This window comes from Tyto alba, unplaced genomic scaffold, assembly GCF_018691265.1.
Source record: "Tyto alba isolate M040663 unplaced genomic scaffold, T.alba_DEE_v4.0 Super-Scaffold_1000006, whole genome shotgun sequence".
NCBI lineage: Eukaryota > Metazoa > Chordata > Aves > Strigiformes > Tytonidae > Tyto > Tyto alba.
Window position 1 is genome coordinate 8173339 of NW_024881272.1, and position 21256 is coordinate 8194594.

General features: G+C 41.6%; 1 protein-coding gene across 1 annotated transcript in view; it reads right to left on the minus strand.

Annotated features, from left to right (window-relative positions):
* NOTCH2 (notch receptor 2) overlaps positions 1-21256 on the minus strand; it is an 87804-nt gene that overhangs the window by 59852 nt on the left and 6696 nt on the right. The window contains exons 2-4 of the mRNA XM_032998544.2: positions 17668-17749; positions 7435-7694; positions 6419-6754 (exon numbers count right to left, since the gene is read on the minus strand). Coding sequence (XP_032854435.2) covers positions 6419-6754; positions 7435-7694; positions 17668-17749 — 678 coding nt within the window. The remainder of the gene's footprint in view (positions 1-6418; positions 6755-7434; positions 7695-17667; positions 17750-21256) is intronic.

The window sequence follows — 21256 nt, forward strand, 5'->3', positions numbered from 1 at the left end:
ACTTTAAATCTAGCACACTGAGCAGAGTCTTCATTGAATGCCTTTGCTGATAGCATGCTGGTCAGATTACACAGTTAAAACACTACTACTGTGGGTAGATGGCCAAAACTGTTTTCACAACCAAAAAGACAAGGGTATTTTTTATTTAAGTGACTAATGAGCACTGTCACTCAAAGCAAACAAAGTGAAGACCAAGACATTCAGCTTACTATGACGTAAGCTCATCACTGCCCACCAAGTAGCAGTTAAAAGCATCAGCTAGGGCAAGTTTTTCCCATGGCAGAAGAGTGCCTGGCATTCACTTCAATACCTCAGCACAGTTCATATGCCTTGGCTGTGTCAAAGAAAAATCATCTATCATTTGAAAATGAGCTTCCCAATTCCTGATTTGGCCCTCTTCAGTGTTAGATAATCAGTCAATCAACAAATCAGCTACCACCCAAGCAATGCTTACACACTAAGCTCTGTCTGAAAAGCAGAAGAAACCAGACACCCTTCCCCAAAGAAAGAATCAAGGCTCCTAATGAACGTAGCCACGCTGGCAAAATATCCTTGCTAGATGTCCCTCTCCTTCCAAATAAGGAGAAGTGGGGACATTAGGGAAGGAAGTCGTCAATAATGAATTTTCCCTTTGATTTTTCCTGATTTACTTCATGCTTCATTAAATAAACCTGCCATTTCTGCTGGATGAGAGAGCTATTTATCAAAGCACAAGTGGATGCATACTAATATAGATGAAGCAAATGATTCCAGAACACACACATTAATTTAAAACATCAGCTCTGCCTCTTCACTGCTTTGGAATGTAATATTAACATGACACAGTGCTCTCATCCAAAATTATGCTTTAACCCCTCTACTTTTGATGCCCTATTCCAGGCGCTTCCATAATATCTGCGTCAAGTCACACAGACCCTCAAAGCAACATCTGGTCCAACACAGATCATGCTGTGTGGCAGATGAGACTGACTCTGTAAAGCTGATGCAGCTTCTCCAGACTACTGCTACCCTCAAGAGACTTGAGATGATTCGTATGCATTCCCATCTCTTGAACTTCTTCAATACTACAGGTGAGAGTCAGATGCGGAGTGCTGTTGTCAATCTGTATCACGGGCATTAGCATCCATCAGAAAGGAAGAACAGATTCAACATTAAAAAAAAAAGACAGACCTGTAATGTTACCCTCTTCCTTCAAAGCCTTTCCCACCTTCACCCCAAAACCCTGCAAATTTCATGGCAGTAAGGAAGGTTAAAATGAAGAGGAAATAGAACATGGCTAGTCTGAATCCTAATCATCACAGCAGTGCCTTCTTGGCAAAAGCTGCTGAGAAACAACTATCAAGGAATACAATTAGTATCAGATCACTGTGCTTAAAACTGTATAAAGCTATCATGAATGACTAAAGGCTGTAAAACACAGGGGTGTCCTATCAGTCTGCTTTTCAGCTTGAGGAGAATCATCCCACTGACCACAGATTGCACTCATGCCAGCAATGTGATCAGCATGGAAATACACCCAGAACCACAAATGTGAAAGGTTTAAGTTCTTATCCTTTCAGCTTAGGCAATATGAAGACCTACCCTACTTTCTAGTAAACAAATTCCTGACAGCAGGCATTTCTTTAAAACTGTCTGACTGTAGTGCACACAAGTTTAATGTGGCCTAATGATTCTGAGTAATAATAAAGCATGGAAGTCACTCCAATACTAAAATCTCACCAAGCCACTGTATATTTTCATGTTTTAACCCACTATAATACTATCTAAGAAATGGTCCTCAAGCATCTCACGCAAATGTAGAAAACCATTAATCCCACACTAAAAGCTGGAGGATACCACTAGTGACAGTAGAATAGAAACAAAAAAGAGTTTACTGAAAAAAAAAAAAAAAAAAGGAGGGGCAGGAGGGAAAGCAATGTAGTAAAAAGTTTAAGATAAATAACACACAGCCAAGTATGCTCAGTCAAAAGACATCTCCAAGGGAAAGAGAATCAGGAAGGGTTGAAATGGTGAAGATGCCACTATTTTGAGTGCACAGCTGAAGAAGACAAAAGTTTCCTTTTTGGTAACTTCCCGACTCCCAAATTCCCTTTAAATTTGTCTTACTATGAAGAACAACTTTGGCTCAGTTTCAGAAAATCTAAAAGCTGTAAAGGCATAATTTTTGTGTCCTCTTTAAGTCCAGTTTACACTGCAATATTGCAAACTGCTTAAGTCGTAAATAAAACTGTCTCAGTAAAGTTTAGCTTTCATTCTTAAAAATCAGTCCTTGAGACCCAAGGTTGACTGAGCCAACATACCTATGCTTGAGCACTACAAGCATGAAGTTGCTCTGAGACATGTCAGCTTTTACTAAGCTGGGTCCCAGTATCCACTTTTGCACTCACATAGCCTGACTCTTTTCCAGAAAGCCTGGGAGTTCACTGTTTTGATGTATTTGGACACCTGACTCTGTTTCCTGTCCCCCCCTGCGCTGGGACTCACATGTTGTCCTTTCCTTTCTCCCTCCAAGAGAACAGTTTGCAATACATACCCTGACTTTTGCTCCGTATCTCCAAGCACATTAAACTAAGGAATGAGAATCTCAAGGGGAAAAGCGTTCCCACTGCTAACTGTGTGTTGCTCTTCCTCTAGTACACAGATAGACACAAGCAGAAAACTTTACTCTTATGTCATCTGAAATCTCCACCCCATCCCAGAGCACTGTATCCAATTCCATCCAAATCTTAACCCTTAAGCTTGTTTTAACCTACTACACCTTAGACTTTCTGCAGGACCAATTAGGTATGGGGACAGGAAATCATACCTGAACAAAAATATCAATTTATTGCCAGATTTAGGGCGCGCTGACAAGAAATTAGGGATCTCAACACAGAGTGCTAAAACTGACCTGCATCATTTTAACATGGAAGTAGGGTTCTGCATACCAGGTGCCCGACAGCAGTTGCCTGCATCCAACTCCAACCGTTCAGCTTCTTGACACAAACGCGAGATGGGCCACTCCACGCAGGAGAGCCCACTCACCCGGGGCGGAGAGGCACGCATGCCATCTGGTAGGCCAGGACTGCTGCCATGCAGAACCTCACACCCCACAGGGAGCAGCTCATCTCTAAATCGCAGCAAGCAGGGTCTTCCCCACCACGGGGAGTTCGGCCTGCCCGTCAGATCCCGCGCAGGATGCTCACCGCGCTGCACAGCGGGACGCTCCGCTACGAGCCGGTGCGAGGTTACTTCCTCTTCCCAGGAAGTGTTCCAGCTCTCATAAACAGCCTGCTCCAGCCTGACAGATCGTTTCCTGAACAAGCCCTTGGAATTCCCTAGGGTCCTTATCTTAGTTAATGGGTAATTATTTTGATGGATAACAATGAACAATCACTTTCCCAGCTAAGAGCTTCCTCTATTGACTTGTTTAACATTCCATTAAAGGTTAGTTGCCAAATGAACTCCTTTTTTGTTAAGTATTTATAACTACAAGCTCATTCTTATATTTAAATGAGTTGCTAATGCTTCAGGTTTACTATCTTTCACAGAAGTAATTTTTTTTACTATGACTATCTGTAATGATTGACCTAACATGTTCACTTACCTACAATCTTTATCTAAATCAAAGCCCAGAAGAAAAAGGATTATGCTAGATGGATAGAAAACAAGTTACCTTTCATACAGATGCAATACTGATAGTATATATAACTCTTCACTTACACTTGCCACCAAACACTGACCTCTTCTAACACATGACTTCATGAATTACCTAATGCAAGATTTGTTTGGTAAATCCACAAGTGAAATGGGAACCTGAGAATTTAAAAAAAACAGCTTGACTACAACGTGAGCAATCAGTACTTGCACTACTGTAGAAAAAGCTGCTATGAAATGTAACTCCAGGTTGTAGGATTTTTTCGTATTTTCAAATTCTCATTCTCATGTATCTGTATTTACAAAAAATTAAATTCACTCAAAAGCAAAGAAGAAAACATCTACAGGAAAAAAGAAGTACAAGAACTTATTTTGGGACCAGTCCAGGAATAACCCAATTATGCTTAAATTGCTGCTTGGGCACAATCAGTTTCTTCAAAGCAGTGTCACAGGTCACAAGATGCAAAATCACATTAAAAGCCATTCCAGCAGTTCAAGATGTAACTGCCTCTACGGCCATAACGCTGAGCTATGGTAACATCTTAAGGCCGTCCAGAAGGAAGGAGTAGAGTAATTCCATTTATAGTCACAGAATCATCGGCATTGCTCCAATTCAGAGAAGGAGTCTAAAGAGGAATTTCTAGTTCATACTCTTGGCACTCTCTTCCAGCTGAGCAGGCCCTGTTCACATCTTCCCTGGGTGTGACAGACCACCATTTCTCTTCTCTCTGTTGACCTTTCCTTCCCAGACAGAACTTTTTCCAACACTTCAGAAATTTCATGCTGCATGATTGACTGTAAGGGGGAAGAAATGACTGGGTGCCTTGCCTTTATCAAAGAGTTTAATGTAAGAATCCTGGCCTCTTCAACCTCTCTTTTTGCCGTTTTTCAAATGATTAGTTTTAAAAATGAAGCTAGCAAAACAACATGGCCAATTTAAACAAATACAGGAAATGCAGAAGTGAAGGCTCTCAAAGCCACATTAACTCATCCCCACTGTACCCTTTGTACAACAAGTCCAAAAAAGCAGCTAATAATCCAAAACGTGTGTGAGCAGTGTGGGTGTGTAGCTGTTACTATAGTAATCTCATTTTCATTTCCTGATCATAGTTTAGCCAGCCCACACACTTGTCTAAGGGAAAATGCGCTCCTACCCAGTCTCGTGCCCCTGTAAGGTTCACAAAATCGAACTGTCTTATCAGCTTTAGATCAAGTCCTTCAAATTTCATCTTCCTCTTCCCCCCACCACACTGTTCTGCATGAGATATCAAACTGCTTAAACTGGCTACCCAGATCTAAGCAAATTCTGAATTTCTGATCAATCCTGTTAATCCAGAGTTACTTAGTTTACAATTTAATTTTTAAAAGATGTAAAGCAGAAAAGCAATAAATTCCCTGAGAGCAACTGTCAATTAAGATACAGCATTTTCAAAGACCCTGTATGTTCAAGCACTGTTTCTTCAAGCGCAGTTAGAAATGGTTGCTTTCACATAAAAATAAAGATGATACATCCTTCTATTTTAAGATCGACTTTCCTAAATTCTTGAAAGTCACATGCTTGCTCAGACAGCCCAGAAAGTTGTTGTGCAGGCACTAGCTAAGGTTGGTAATGTACATTTAAGGTCATTTGAGCCAACGCTTCAAGATAAAGGTCTCTAAAAAGAGAGTATTTTTCACAAATTGAGTTCTAAATGCTCTTTCCGCACATACCTATGACTCCAGATGATCCTCATGAGAACGCAGTCACTCTACATTCATCCTAAACAGTATATGGCAGCTACATCTTTCACATAAGTAACAATAGAGAAATGCTTAAGGGAAGAGAGTTTACTTTTCTAGATTACCACACACCAAGTGTTCGCGTGCCAAACTGCAATACACTTAAGTAGGAAGTCTAGTCAAAAGCATTTCCAAACAATCAGTTTCCCATGGAGTTGAATTACTCAGTTAAAAAAAAAAAAAAAAAAAATCAGCCTAAAAAGCCCCTGATATATGAAAACAACAAGTTCTGTCCCATGGTCAGTATAACAAGTGGATGGGGAGGAGCAGAACAGCATGAGACCATCAGGGTCCCAACCAGGTGACATATGGTCATCTGTAAAGATGGGTACCTTGGTGATTGGGGCCCAGTTTGACACACAAACCCAGCACAGCCCTGAGCAAGCATGTCATCCCAGCTGTGGATGAACTCAGGACAGCTAACAGCATCAGAAAACAAGCAACCATAATTTATCTGGAGGTATAATAGGACAAAAAGGGTGTGGTGAGGTGGAAATGATATCTCATAGGATTTGGAGAACCTGGAGGAGAAAAGGTAAGGGAATAGGAACTAGTATGTTTTAAGAGTAAAGACTGGAAAGGAAAAAGACAAATGTTGATCTTCATTCAAGCACTGAAGTTAACTGTGGCCTTTACTGACACAAACCCATGTATTTGTAGGGGTTTATGTTCATTACGGATTCCAAATGGGCATTAGGAGATGCTGCCCTAATGTCCTTGAATCTACTGTACAATTCTTACCTATTTGATTCTTGCCTCTAACTGGGTTCCAGATAAATCTGCCATTCCTTGCCTTCTTCCCTTTTCTTCCCTTCCACATTATGAAATCCTTACACCCAGAAATTAACATCCTAGCAGAGCTCCCTGCCTTGCTGAGATTTCTCCTTTCAACCTTACATTACACAAGTATCTCACAGAAGCTCCAAGAGAAGTTTTCAGAAGAACAGACAGTAACGCAGTGAGAAGACTACACAACCAAGCACTGCGAAGAAGCAGCATTTACCTGGCAGACAGTTGCATTCAAAGGTGAAGTCACTTGTTTGATGGCAAGTTCCTCCGTTCATACAGGGAGATGGGGAACACGGCACATAAACACTCTCACAGCGATGCCCTGTGTAGCCCGGCTTGCACTGGCATCGGAACGAACCGAGCAAATTGACGCAGGTCCCACCATGTTTACAGAGGCCTGGTGTGGCACATTCATTCACATCTATCTCACACTTCTGGCCAGTGTAGCCAGGTAGACAGACGCAGGAGAATTTATTTCCAGATACAGTACATGTACTTCCATTGGCACAAGGTTGAGATGTACAGGCATCAATCCACTGGCAATCCTTTCCTGTAGGATCAAGACAGAGCACTCTATTAGTAAGAAGTTATTTCTATGGAAAATAGTATTTCCTTCATGGTCCCTCAAAATTATTGGTGTACTAAATCTTAAAATTATTACAGGAAAAGTTATGTCTGCATTTTACAGAAAACGAAATTAAAAAATCCATGTGTGGCTACAGCACAAGAACATTTTATTTACAGGGTGGCAGCAAGATACAAGGTTGTGATTTATAAAAATAACCCATGACCTGAAATCATACTAGACCCTGACAGCCACTTCTACTATGTCCCCTTCAAGAATGAAAGGAGTGAGTTTCCATGCTTCCCTTCAGGCACCCAATTATAGTTTTCCCATAAGAAAGATTTTGCTGGCCAAGTTTACTTCATTTATTCTAGAAGGTAGACTCTGAATTCAAAGCATAACAACCACTCCAAAGTAGCTTCTGCACTCAGTTTTCCCACATGGACAACCCCACAAGATCTAAATGTCTTTCTGCTTACGTGTAAAGGGTAGGGAGCTTGATTCCCTACCCCCCTTTGCTTTTTTTGGTCATGAAGTCATTTAGACTTCTCATTTCCTGTCCTGGAGCTAATAAATTTGAGAGTATATTATGACTGCCCCAGAACGTTCCAGGATGAAGTAATTCACAACTAAGGGAATCTGGAGGTACAAAGACAGAATCCCACCTGTGTAACCTGGAGGACAGACACACTCGTACGTTTCCTGGCTGTGGGGATGACAAGTTCCTCCGTTCAGGCAGGGCTGGGACACGTAGCAGAGGTGCGATTCAGAGTACTGACAATCTTCTCCCGTGAACCCTGGAGCACATTTGCAGGTAGCCTTTCCTATCAGAGACGTAGTTTCACAAGTTCCCCCGTTTTTACAGGTATTGCTTTCACAGGGGTTCCTGTACTGACAGTAGTCTCCAAGAAAGCCTTCTCGACACCTGCAACAGAGAAGAAGTTACTTGTGGCACATTCACCTGAAGCCTTGCTGTCCTGGGAAGACACCAGGAATGAAGTCCCATGACCACCGAAAGCCTTGGAATTTGCCACAGTTAATGGTAACACTGACAGACCCAAATGCTAACGTCACAGATGTAACAGGCCCTCCTCTGGGATTGCCCTAAATGACAGCACTGAAAACTTAAGTTCAAATTGTGAAATCGCTCATTACAAAATAAATAAATAAATACTGCATACATTCAGGGTTACATCAGATGCAAGAACTTATTCTTGCACTTCTCTTCAAAACTGCAGTAAAAGCCTAAGAGTCAAAGAACTGCCCAGTAACAACTAATTCCTTGCGCCTACTCCCATTCTAATAAGCATCTTTTTTTCAGAAGAAAATCAAGCGGTTTCAGTAACAGGTATTAACACCAGCGGGTATTACCCATCTTCCAAAATATTTATAAACCTTGTACAAATGCAATGTCTGAGGGCCTGAAGATCCACAGCAGATCTTTCGCCACAACGCTCCCATGAGACAGGAATATACTGTTATCCTCATGTTGATAAGCACATCTGGGACTGTGACATGCTGAAGTCTGCACTCAACTAGCAACACAAGCACTGAAGTCAGGTCTCCCACGCCCCTGGCTAGCACCCTAACGGCAAGGTCATTGTTCCTCTGTCTCCCACAGAAAAACGAGTACACATACACTATCTACAGCTAGGGCAATATTTTATACAAAGATCTGCAATTGCAGAATAATTGCAGTTATTTCTCTCTAACCTAAACTTATGTCAATACAGTCTGACTACACTTGTCAGCTGTAATCCATCTTTTAGCTGGCCTTTGTACTACAGATTTTCCATTTAACTTCCAGAGACATAGGACCCAGGCAAGCAAGCCTGCAAACCCCACCTTTGTGTCACTCACAGTTCCATTTGCTTCTTGCAGGTAGCAGAAAGCTGCAAGAGTGTATGCTGGATAAAAATAACACCTAACGTACAGAACAGGACCATCCACTTGCAGTTTTTTCTACAGTGCACAGCTGCATGTTTTCACTGGTAAATAACCCATGATACACACAGCCTGAGAGAACATGTATTTCACTGCAAAAAAATCAGAGGTGAACATTAGAGATATTTTGTTCCAGAATAGGATAGGTACAATTATTAAATCAATGAGTTACTCAAATCCAAAGGGAGGCGAGCCCAACTGCAAGAAATACACAGTCTCTAGTTAGCACCCAGACAAGAACATAACAGTAAAGAGACTGCCTTTTCCTTAGACACTGAAAAGTGTATGGTGGATTAAAAACAAACAAATAAAACACACCTAACTGTATAGGCCTTAAAATCCATCTCAAACATCAAAGAAAAGCCATGAAGCTGTGTTTTAGACAGAATACTACAGGGATCTGCCTTTGTTCCTATGCTATTCAACACTTCTATCAATGAATAACAACAGAAAACATCCAATGCAGGTCAAACATGTAGGTAAGAGAGAAGACAAATTCCTGATATAGAGTAGTAACATGAACTGCTTAACAAGGCAGTGAGCACAAAGTGCACTTCAGCACTGCAAAATCATACATCCAGAAACAAAATATACACAGCATCCTCCCCAAAACTGATCTGGGAAAGACATACTTGCTCTGGGGGTTCCTAACTGAACATGAATTTCTAGTGTGATAGTTTGGCCAGGAATATTTTAGATGTACAAGCAGCAAATATCAAGTAGGAGTAAATGAGATTATGCTACACCTGATACTTGAGTGGCACAACCATGACCAGACCATTACATCAGTTCTGATGTCTGCTCTTTAAGAAGGAAGAGCTGAAAAGAGTTCAAAGAAGCCAACAGTAATGATTAATAGAAAACTCTTGACAATGAAAATCTCAGGTGGCTCAGTCTATTTATCAAAGGGAAAAGGGAAAGAGATAGTTAATCAAAAGCTCCAAGTACCCCCAAAGAAACTCAGATTTAACAATAATTCCCAATCTAGAAGGTACAGGGATAACAGAACTGAATAGTTAAAAGTTCGAGCCAGATATATTCATATTCAAAATAGTAATATCTTTGTCTTCACAGACTTACAGTCTCTCAGCAGTGGAGAGAAACAACTGGAACAAAGCATTTAAGGTTGCAGTGGAATTCCTCCATCACTCATGCTTGTTTAAAAGAACACCAGGATTGGCTGTTTAAGAAAGAGTATGCACGCTAGTTCAAACACAGCTATTCAGAGAGGTTATTATCCAAGTTACGCAAGGGGTCATTACTAGATGACCACAACTGTTTTTTCTCATGTTAAAATTTATTAACTAGCTTTAGCCATATGTCTAAACCAGGAAAGTCATATAACAGATGTGCATAATCATAATTTACCATTCCCCACACCCAAATTAGACTTCTTTCACCATACCTTAATACTTTCAACTTTGTACCCAAGAACAGACATGAAAGAAGAGTTTTTGCAGGGCAAGGAGGAATTAATAAAGTTACAGAAATCAAATCCTGAGACAATACCATTTGCAGAATATCCTCTCACTTGTGCCATCCTCAGTACAACAGCTGAAGGCTGCCAGTCTGTGCGAGCCGCTGCCATATCACTCAAGAGGCAATCTTCAGGTATTCTGGGCTTACACCACGGCAGTTCTATAAGGCTTCCTTTCACATCCCAAATCCCTCCTCGACATGGGCTAGAAATCAGTCCAAACGCCAGCGGGCTACAGCACGGCTTTGTAGGCGCTCGATCAGATAGAAATCTGGCACCCAGCAAAGACGGCTGTGCCAGAAGCTGGAGGACGGCTCGACTCCCACGGCATTCAAGCCTGCACACGGTGCACTGGCTAGCTCTGCTCGGAGACTGTCTGGATAACTACAGTTAAATCATGTTTCTGGACATCTAGATGCAGCTGATGAATGTGTAAAGTCAAATTGAACTTCAGTCCCAGAAGTCTTACAAGATTTTGTCATAGGGATTTCTTCTGGTTTCTCCACCATGAGCGATGAGAGGGGGCTTGGGCAGCTCAGCTGTCTTCAGCGTCAGCAGTACACCAAGCTTCTCAGACTAACAGCAGCAGGCACAGGCCATGCACTTATTCTCTTTATCATGAAAGAAAGAGCAACAAACCTGAGTTTCAGAGAATCCCAATGAGGACATCTCATCAAACAAGAGGTCCTCCAACACTACGCACCATCCCAACAAATACAAAATAAACCAAAACACACCTAAAAGTTAAGTCCTAAAGTGCTTTTTCATTGGAAGGCTGTAAAAAAAAAAACTAGAAAGTCTAGAGGAACATCTCATGTTTTGTCCACAAGCAAATAAACCACCAAAAAACACCTTCTCTCCCACCCACCCAACATTCAGGGATACTGGAAGGTGCATTTAACTGTGCCTCTAGGTAACAGGGAAGAGGGAGCCTCAACACTGATTAAGATTATTGCTGGTATGATTTAAAAGGAAAGCTGAGAGCTGTGCTTTAAGATGACATTCACAACCATCACCCACAAATGGCCCAGCATTTTGTACACAAATGTTCTGGTACAAAGTTGAAGAGCACTCCAAGACCAGGCTTGTTCTGGTATCTTCTGAGGCTAATCAGAAAAACATGAGGGAGCACTCCAGCAGGGAACAGCAAAAGCTCTTTTAACTTTAGTTCTTCATATTTGGAAGGACAAAGCCTTACAGAATATGCCAGAGGGAACGTGCCTGCCTGTGGGAAGATGGTAGGTCAGGTACACACAGCCCTTGTGCCCACCATTTTGTTCTCCTCCTGGAGAAGGGCTTGGTCACACAGTTATGCAATTTTCCCCTCCAGCAATTCAGTGCAATCCTTTTTGAATGTTAAAGAACAAAAAACCTACAGTCCAGATTTTCGACCATGTCTCCTGTCATCAACATTTCTAGGCACAAATACTAGTAATTTAGTTCTAAATGTTGGTGTAGACAAAACTGCAAATATTTGCCCCTGATTCATGTTGGGCACCGCATTGTTTCTCTAAAAATAGAGGCAAACACTGAAAAAGTGGGGTTTAAGTCCAGACTTCTTCAAAGGATATGATTATCCTCAACAGCAACTCCAGCTTCCCACCACCCCTGCTCTGCTCTCATCCCAACCTACCCTTTCAAGTTTTCTTTAGGAGAGAAAAGAAAAAAAGAGCCACTTGTCTACAGAGCAGCTTAAAATTGTAGCAGCTTGTGTCAGCTCCAAATGACATGCTCAGAACAGGAAACCGAATCTTTTCCAAATAAAAGCCACTGGTTTTCCTCAGTTTTCCATCTAACACTCAGAAACAGAAACAGGAAGATGAAGTTTGTTCTGGCACTTTCTGGAAGCACATGAGGTCTCTTAACCTACTTGAACAGGAATTTAATCTTTTAAGAACAAATTTCACATACAACTTAATTCAAATCATGATTTCTGAAAGCTAGAGGGTTTGAAATGGGAAAATGTCCTGTGGGCTGCATCAGCTATGCAGCTGCTTCTAATTAAAGCTTCTCCTTTACTCTCTCTGGGCTACTTTCCAGCACAAATACTTTAGTCAGAGCTCAGCCCTTTTTTTTTTTTTTTTTCCCCCCTCCTCCTTTTCAGCTCCAGCCTGCATTTGCCTTAGCTCAGGCTCTCGTAGAGCTAAACAAGAGACGTAAGAACAAAATGAAGGTATTTATCCAAATTTGAAGTATCCACAAATCCACAGAGCCACATTCACTCTAACGACCTAAGGCTACAAAGTGAAAGTAGAAGACTCACAAAAGCTGCATTTTTGGCCCTTCTGCCACAAAAGTACATTGAAGTTACCTCCCAATACTTAGTTTCAAAAGACTTCTGGAAAATGTCTGGCCTGTTGGAAAAAGCCTCCTCATCTGCCGTACTGTATTTGCTTGGGCACATTCATAGGACAGCCTCTTCAAATGCACCTTATAGACTGCTTTAACCAGTCTTCCAGATGTTTGATTTTCATGGGAGTTTCCTATTTAGGCCCAGAGATATCATCTGGAGATGCACAGAAGGAAGCAGATGGTTTTAATTTAAAATGTGAAGGGAAGAATTTCCTAGTAGTCTTGCTTCTCCCCCCCCTCAACCCAACACTCCCTTCACTTTGATTGGAAGATGCTTCAACAGAGGGGGTAAAAAATGCAGTCTGATGACTAACGTGAGAAGGGTCTCAGCTATTCTGCTACAGATTTTAACCAGGCTTCTCTCTGGCTCCCAGGTTCTGACTCCCACACCTACACCTTCTCTCAGGAGGGAGAACAGGATTCTCTGGTTAGCTTTACAAACGCTCCTTCCCATGTCTCAAGGCTCCCATTTATGCGTCATACTTTGAATGCAAACTGTGGGATGGGACGGCCTCTCTGCTGTGCGTTTAAAGCAGTACACAGCTATTGTTTCTAGTCCACAGAAAGTGCTTCCACAGTGTACCGAGGAGTAACAGCAACCCAAGTCTGAACGGGCAAGGCTTAGTTGAGCTCTTTCTGACCATTGGCACTCTGAACAGCTTTTGGTCTGTACAGGTAAATCACAATAGAGAATTTTGATTGAGTGACTCAAATCACCACTGTTCCCAGATTTGAAGCTAAAAGTGTGTGTACTCTCCCCTTTTTCCTCTGCCCTGGTCTCTAGGGTCTCCTTTAACTTCTGAAAGGAGACAGAAAGAAACAGGAAAGGGCAGTCCATTCTCAGAAAGGGATGACTTCTCAACTTTTGCATTTAGCCTCTTCTGGAAAAACTCTCAGACCTCATCCTGCTACAAGGTCTCCTATGGGTATTCCCCATTCACTGGTCTAGGAGTGATTAGTCTCTTGAGATAGATACTGAGGAGATATCTGCTACAGTCTCGGAAGCAGATCTGCAGTCTAGGATCTTGCCTTCAGCCCCAGAAGTCCTCTTAAATCTGAGTTAAAAATTCATTTATGAAGTTCCAGCTGGAAAGAAAGGTAGGTCAAAAACCTTGTAAGGGGTTTGGAGTTACAGGGGATTAGACTTGAGATAGAAGCCCCCCCTACAGCCATTCTGTTGCTGCTTTTGAGTTTAGCATGCTTTGGAGGTCCTGATGTTGCCGCTCTGCAGGTAAGAGGTAAAAACTATATCATGCAATGTAAAATTGGGCACAAATTTCTGCACCAGATGAGAAAAACACTGCTCACTAAAGAGACACAGAACCACATAAAGCTGCACAGACCCCAACAGCTTTGGCCATGAAAGGTTATGCTGAAGGAGACTGTCCTTTTGGCATCAGCCAACTCCAGCAGTCTCCGCTTTTGACTAAGCATGGCCAACAAGCCATTGTTGCAACCGTACTATTATTTTTTTTTTTTTTTTTACCATCAGGACCCGGCAAAAGACAATAGAGTTAAAGCAGTACTTTGGTTCATACAGAGGTACCGATATCCCTTCTGGTCACACGATGTGCAACAGTCCTAAGGTCAAGAAATCCAATCTTAAAAACCTAGAACATACGAGAAGTAGCAAGGCCAAATTTCCTCCCTAAAGCTTGGGGCACCCCTACCCCAACTCCCTCCCTTCTCACTTCTGCTTCTCTCCCTGGCACAGTCTTGCTTCTGCTCCCTGCCACTGGGGAACAGGGGAGGGAAGTTGGGAGACGCCACAGCTGCCAAATGTGGGGAAACCAGTTAAGATACTCTCCACTTCAGGGCCCTGCCCCACTCCAAGCACAGAGGGACTGCCCAGTCCCACACCGCCTGCAGCAGAGCCGACTCTCGTGCTCAGAAAACAGCAGGCAGCGTTGCCAAGAATCTATGCTCTGCTTGTCCTTGAAACAGTTCCCTGTACCCACACCTTCTCAGCCTGCCTGCAACTGCAGAAATACTCCAAGTTAACAAGTACTATCCCCCAGGCTCTTCCTACTACTACTTTTCCAGTCATCTAGCAGCAGGGGGATGAGAAGAGGTTTTCCTGTGATGCTCACAATTAGCATTAAGCAACTGTTATCCTGCTTCTCTGCTGGATATGAGAGTATGCAAGAAGGTTCCCTCATGCCTAACACCTCAATGTGCAAAAGGCTGCCTGAAGATGCTTGGGGGGCAGGGAAATGAACCCATAGCAACAACAAAAAAAAAAAAAAAAAAAAAAAATGCAACACAAAGCCAAACCCCAAACTGAAACTGGCTTTTGTCAAAGCAGGACCCAGAAAGCTTGGCAGGACTGGTCTCCTTTGTACTGCTGCTGCAGATATGGCCGTATTCCTTGGAACAGGGTCTGCATCTTCACCACACTAGTCACTGAATGGGTGTAGAAAGATCTCTCAAACAAAAATTCTGACCTTGGAAGGCACAAACACAAGAATGTGTAATTTTCCAAATATAAAATCAAGGTCAAAGACAGTCAGTAATTCTATCAAGCAGTGCCACAAAATGACAGCCATCAGCGTCACCAGGGAACAGAGCTACATATGGGGCACTCACAAGAGCAATCTGATAAAGATCCAACTCTGATTTCCTTACAAGGGTCACAATCGCTGCTCCCATAACAGAAGCCAGATGCACCAGAATAAAGGTTCCTTAGCAGAAAACTAGCTTTCTCTTTCAATGGAGCAGACACTACAGGATTTTCTGACAAAGCAAGCTGTTTCAGCACTAAGCTGTCACTCACTGCTTTGCCAAATACCTAGACTAGTTGTTTTGCTTATCAGTGCTTACGTTACTCATGTCTTATTCATCACATATGATTATCTCTGATGCAGGTTCTCCCTCAGCTGTTTGCTTGTTTCTTACAGACAGCAAGATTAACTAGATGGACTGACCACAGGCTAGAACAAACAACTTGGCCGAGAGGATGTACAGGAAGAAGAAGAGAGCCTATTATAAGAACTTACTGCCCAGCAGAGGAAGTACTGCTGAAAACTTGAAAAAATGGAAGGGGTGGAGATTTAACTCATCAGCGAGTGATCCTGCAGAGCTAGACGCCAAGCCACTTGCTTTAGTAATAAGTTCAGTTTCCTGAACAAAACATTCCTACTCTTACAGCCATCAAAAATTCAGAAAGTCATTTAGGTTACTACACCAGATAGAAAGTTCCCCTATTCAGAGTTCCTCATAGTACAGGAAAGAAAAAAAAGTTAAAACCAAAACAGGATGCTAAGAATCAGCCTGTTAAAGGTAGACTCTCCATAACCGAGTGGGGGTTTTGCTATTTTTTCCTTCATTTCTGCAAAAAACAGTTCTTGAGCCAGAATTAGAAAACAGACATATACAGGGCTCTATTAACCTTTCCAATTAACTCTGGCACCTGCAAAGGGACTGAGCTGTTACTTGAAGGCAGGGTTGGCTTAAGACCTGCAAGAAGACTTTGCACAAAAAGGAAGAAGGCAACATTAGAATTATAAATAACTGTGTGTGCTAAAAAAAAAAAACATGTAAGAGTGGTCAAAGCTGCCACTGTGATAAGGGAAATGTGTTAAGACTTAGACTGCATTACAAATACTGAAGTTAATCAGATGAACCAACTAAACGATTTTTTTTTTTTTTTTTTTACAGTCTAAGACATGGTCAAGAGGATCATGCAAGTTGGAGAAGACATCCTTAGGAAGGTACAAGCGGCAGGAACCTCAACACCAGTCTTGTTTATTACCTTCATCGTGACCCACATACTTTGGCTCCAGACTAACACACTTAAGTATAGGTCAAAGACCTACTAGTATCACACAATTTTTTGTTTCAGTCTTAAAATACAGGTGAAAAGCAGGAAAAGTTCTGGCCTTCTTTTCAGAAGGGCAGCTTATTTCTGTTGACAGCAATATAAAGCGATGGAAGGGAAAAGACTAGGAGGCAGTAATAGTTAAAAATTAAAAAAAAAAAACAAAAAACACAAAGACAAAAACCAACAACAAGGAATAACAAGTTACACATTTGCCTTTCTATGGCCTTTCTGCACACCAGGTATTGATTTGAAACTGAGAACCTCAAATTAGATTATGATTTCCCCTTTGTGTGCCACAGGTGCAATTTAAGTATATCGAGTTTTATGCACCACATTAACAGAAAGAACTAAAGGTTGTGAGTAGGGAGGATGGATGTGTAGAAAAGGGTGAGGAGTGGAGCTGTGTGTTAGCCAACCTAAAACAACAAGACAAAATTCACTAATATTTCAAGAATGTTAGCATTAAGAAGAGGGACTTAGCTTGCTAGAAAATGGCACAACTTGCACTGATGAAGTAAGCAAGGTTTAGAAAATAATCCATTTACTGCAGTCATAGTAAATAAACTCTGCCAAACAAGGACAATTTGACTTTTTGCAAAATATCACTTTATTTAAAAAAAATGGAAATACTGCAGTTCAAAAGGTAAACTGCATTTCGATAGATACAATATTCTCCAGATACCACACACTCCACCAAAGCTTCTGCTGGCTGATCAGCTTTCCATGCAGCAGCAAAGAAAAGGCACCACTGAAGATGGGTGTCAACATTTACCAAAATCAATTATGTGATAAAGTCAAATGTGGGTGTGTGTGGGGATTTTCTGTTAGTTTGTTTTTGCAGCTCCCACATATTACTTGCTCTTCAGCATGTGGAAGGGAACTGGCACACTTCAGAGTGCAGAGCAGTTCTGAAAAACCTCATAAAAATTCAAATTGGGGCTGAAACTCTATAAAGTCAGGCAAGCTGTAAGATGGAGAGCAAGTTCCAACTTAACTTGTGGGGCTGGAAGCAAGGTACAGAGTTTACCTCTATGGTCGCTTTGGCCTTGCTTCCTAACCTAATGCAAAGAAATCAAACTGACAAGATTCAAACCCAAAAATCTGAACAAAAATTCCAGATTTCTTATGTTACAAAAATCTAGCATGTAAAAACTAATGCATGATCAGGAAACACCAACTGTGCTGAAACTGTTACGCTGAATGCACCCAATAAGAAAACTTTAACAATTCACATTTCCTTTCTGGCTAGGACCCTGAATGACAGAAGACCAGTAATCAAACTGATTAGAAATTAAACCAACTTACTTGCAATATCCTGTACCATTTTGATACGGAATGCACTTTCCCTCATTAACACATGGCTTGGAATCATCCATACACTGCAAAGCTGAAAGAAAAGAAATCAACAGTCAAATCAGTAGCCATACATGTCAAGTCAAAGCTTCATTAGCATACTTTGGGGAATGAAAAAAATCTTACAGTACAAAATTTTATATGACTGGAACGAACACAAAGACACTATCACATATTTTAATTTAATCTCTGGCAGCATCAAGAGAGCCAAACTGAAAGAAGAATCAAATACAGATTTGTTCATCAGGCAACTAAATGTTTCCAGAATTTCTTTTAGGTAGCTTTTCAAAGCAAACCATGCACTAATTTCAGCAAGCTACAAAGACATTCGTGTCAGCACTTGCGTATTTTGGGTTGCCACCAGTTACTACTTTCTGATCAAAATTCTGGACTGACATTCTCTGAAGTAAAAGGTAACTACTCCTAAGCCTTCTTTCAGAATATTTTGTCTCAAATTCTTTTCTTCTTTTCTACTATCTCTGGGGACACTCGACACTGAAATAGTGGCATCTGTCCCTCATAAGTTCGCAAGCTGTGCGTTTCTAGCAATTCAGAATTTGCTACAACGTTATTATTGTTGTGGCACTCTGACTTCAGTCAGGAATAAGTGAAAACATTAGAGATGTGAAAAGACTCCAGGGGAGAATTTGGTATTTCTAAAGAGGAGGTACCCTGTAGCTCCAACTTGACATTTTCAGTATTGTGTCTTTAAAAATCATTAGGTATGACACAGTTTAGGGCTAGTCAATTTTTATCCCAATCTACTGGAAGCTCTAGTGAGGTCTGTTCTGATGGAAGCAACACATCAGCTCCAGCTCTGGCAAGTGCTTGTCTCTTCACAGGGACCTGCAGCAGCACACTGCGGCTCCTTCTGAAGTCACCGGAGTGGTGAGAACTATGGAAGCCCTGCAGGAGCAGAGGGCACTCTAGAACCACAAAAATTTAGCCAGTCCACCTAGACCACAGCCTGCCATTTGATTAGCAGCAAGCAGTGGATAAAGCTCTTGGAACCAGAAGATCTGGGCCTTATCCTAAACTTACCCACATACCAAGGAGTCACAAGCTCTTCTCAGCCTCCAGTTCTGTCTCCTGGCCCCCAAAACACACACACTTCTGTGCTTTTACGTGCCCTATTTCAACCACCTTACTGCATCTGGGAAAGCATTTAACCAGTCTTAGTTAAAGGCACTTAAAGGCATCAGTAACATGAACCACCTAAACTGCCCACTTATGGACCAGCTACTATAGGGCAGAGTGCCTTTTTTTTTTTTTTTTTTTTTTTTTTGAGGATGGTTTTCCTTTCCTCAACAGGTATTAAATTTTCGATTAAATTCAACAAGGGGCACCAGGGAAAACTGGTCCAAACCACCACCAAAGTTTATATGCTAGTGACTAAGCAATAGGGCTCAGAAACAGAGAAGTTAAAGCATCAGTCTCACTAAGCTCTCCCTGCAACCAGCACAAATTCAGCACAGCCATTAGACAACCTGGAGCAGACTCCAGTTACTGCTATCCAGGGCTTGAAGGGTTATTTCTCAATAACCGTGGAGCACGTAGGCAGATCACATGCACTATGAGGTACTATAGGAGCGTTTCACACTTGCAATCCCTACAGAGAATACAGTCAATTTAAATTCAGTTGCCCAGGAAAATTATTAATATTTCCCACAATACCAGTATGGCTGTTTCTCTTAGCTCGATTTCTGAAAAAGGGGCACTCGGATGGTGTTGCTTCTGCAGAGCTCTCGGGAAATGAACAAAATTCCACTCTGAGCCCCTTTCAGATAACCCCTGAGGTCAGGGTTACCAAGCGACAGAAATATTAACACGGATTCTGCATGGCATTCCCCCCCACCGTGGTCAGAACCACTTACACTGATTTGCACCTGTCTGACAATTTTTATCGCATTTAACAGCAACATCCATGAGGCTTCAACTCCAAACCTCATCTGCTTCTGTCTAGCACTACAGCAGCTTGTTTTCACAGCAAAGATTAGCTCCAGTTCTCACAGTTCGGTTACACTGTGCTCAAGAGAAACTGCAGAAGGACCTGTAATGATTTGGACTTCTCTTACGACTGACGCTATTCCAGGGAAACGGAGGAAGGTTAACATGAGCTTTACCACATTTCAGAGAACCGAGAGGGGAAGCAGACTAGGTATTCTCAACTCACTACCTTGAATTTTCATTCTTTTCACACCAGTCGAGCCAGTGAAGCAAATACTCACAGGATTATTTCTTTTGTGCCCATGCTTTCAAACACAATTTTGTAATCTCCTCGAGTACCCGCGTCCCCAGTGAGAACTGAGCAGCCAGTTGATTTTGTAACCCACATAGTAAAAGCTTAACTAGCACTTGGCCAAAACTACCTCCCAGCACAACTGCACGGAGGGGAACAAGAGGGTGACGGCTTTCAGGGTCGCCATAAGGATCCAAATCAGTGATTCCTGGTTAGCTTGCTAGGCCAAATAAAGACACACCAGAGACGCTTCAGCAAAGTAATGATTAATTTTCTCCTGTTTTTTGACAAATTATTCCTGCCTTGAACTGCTGTTTAGCAGGTCATTAAACTACTACTCGTCCTTAGAATTCTTTAACAGAGACACATAGTGAATGGGGCAATGCAGACAGCTAAATATATATTTTGTATATAGTAATTTAGAAGTGAAAGAAGCTAAGAAAACAAAAGCAAAAAGACTTTTTTGTACTTTTTCAGCTTAAGACTAGAATAGCCTGAATAGAAATACATGGAAATGCAACTAAAGCTGAAGCGAATGTAAATGTAACCATATTCTATATTAAAATGAGTATTAAAAAGTAACATGGCCACTTGTCTTAAAAAAAAAAATCACAAGGGACATTGAAGACTACAGTTCTCACAGTAAAATTAGCATTTCTGTGCACAAAGCACTGTCTTCCTGTATTTCATGATATCTTTAACAATTTCACAATGCATGCAAAACCAAGGCATTTCAACATGACTTACTTCAAAAGCTACTTTTCTGCTACTCTACCATGTTGTGCTCAAGAGTTAATAGCATCAGAAACTTTACCTTCTACCTCAGCTATCATAAAAAGTATCTTTCGTTGCATCCATTATGTTAACTGGAAATAGTTTGGTGTGTACAGCATGAGAGAAGACAGTCCTGTCTTGAAAAGATAAAGCCACTTTTCTAGAAGCCGTATACAGATAGCATCAGCATGCTGTCAAGGCTCTGAGCCTAACAGGCTGCTTTTGACAGTTTTCCTCTGTGTTTAAAAAAACAGCAATGGTGAATTATTTGCTGTTTTTCTGGACTTGCTGTAGCTTGCCAAAAGCACCACGACTGTCAGAAGCTGGGTTAGCCCAGGCCAAGCACAAGCAGTGATGTTTCAAGTCTTCACACTCCCATGCAGCAGAGGGCTCGTTCCAGTATGCCAGCAGGTCTTCAAGGGGAAATCCCACGGCTTTTTAAGGTATTGAACCACCTCATGATTTTTATCAGTCCTTCTGGGCATATTACAGGAATATTGGGAAGACGCCCTATGATTATCAGAAGAC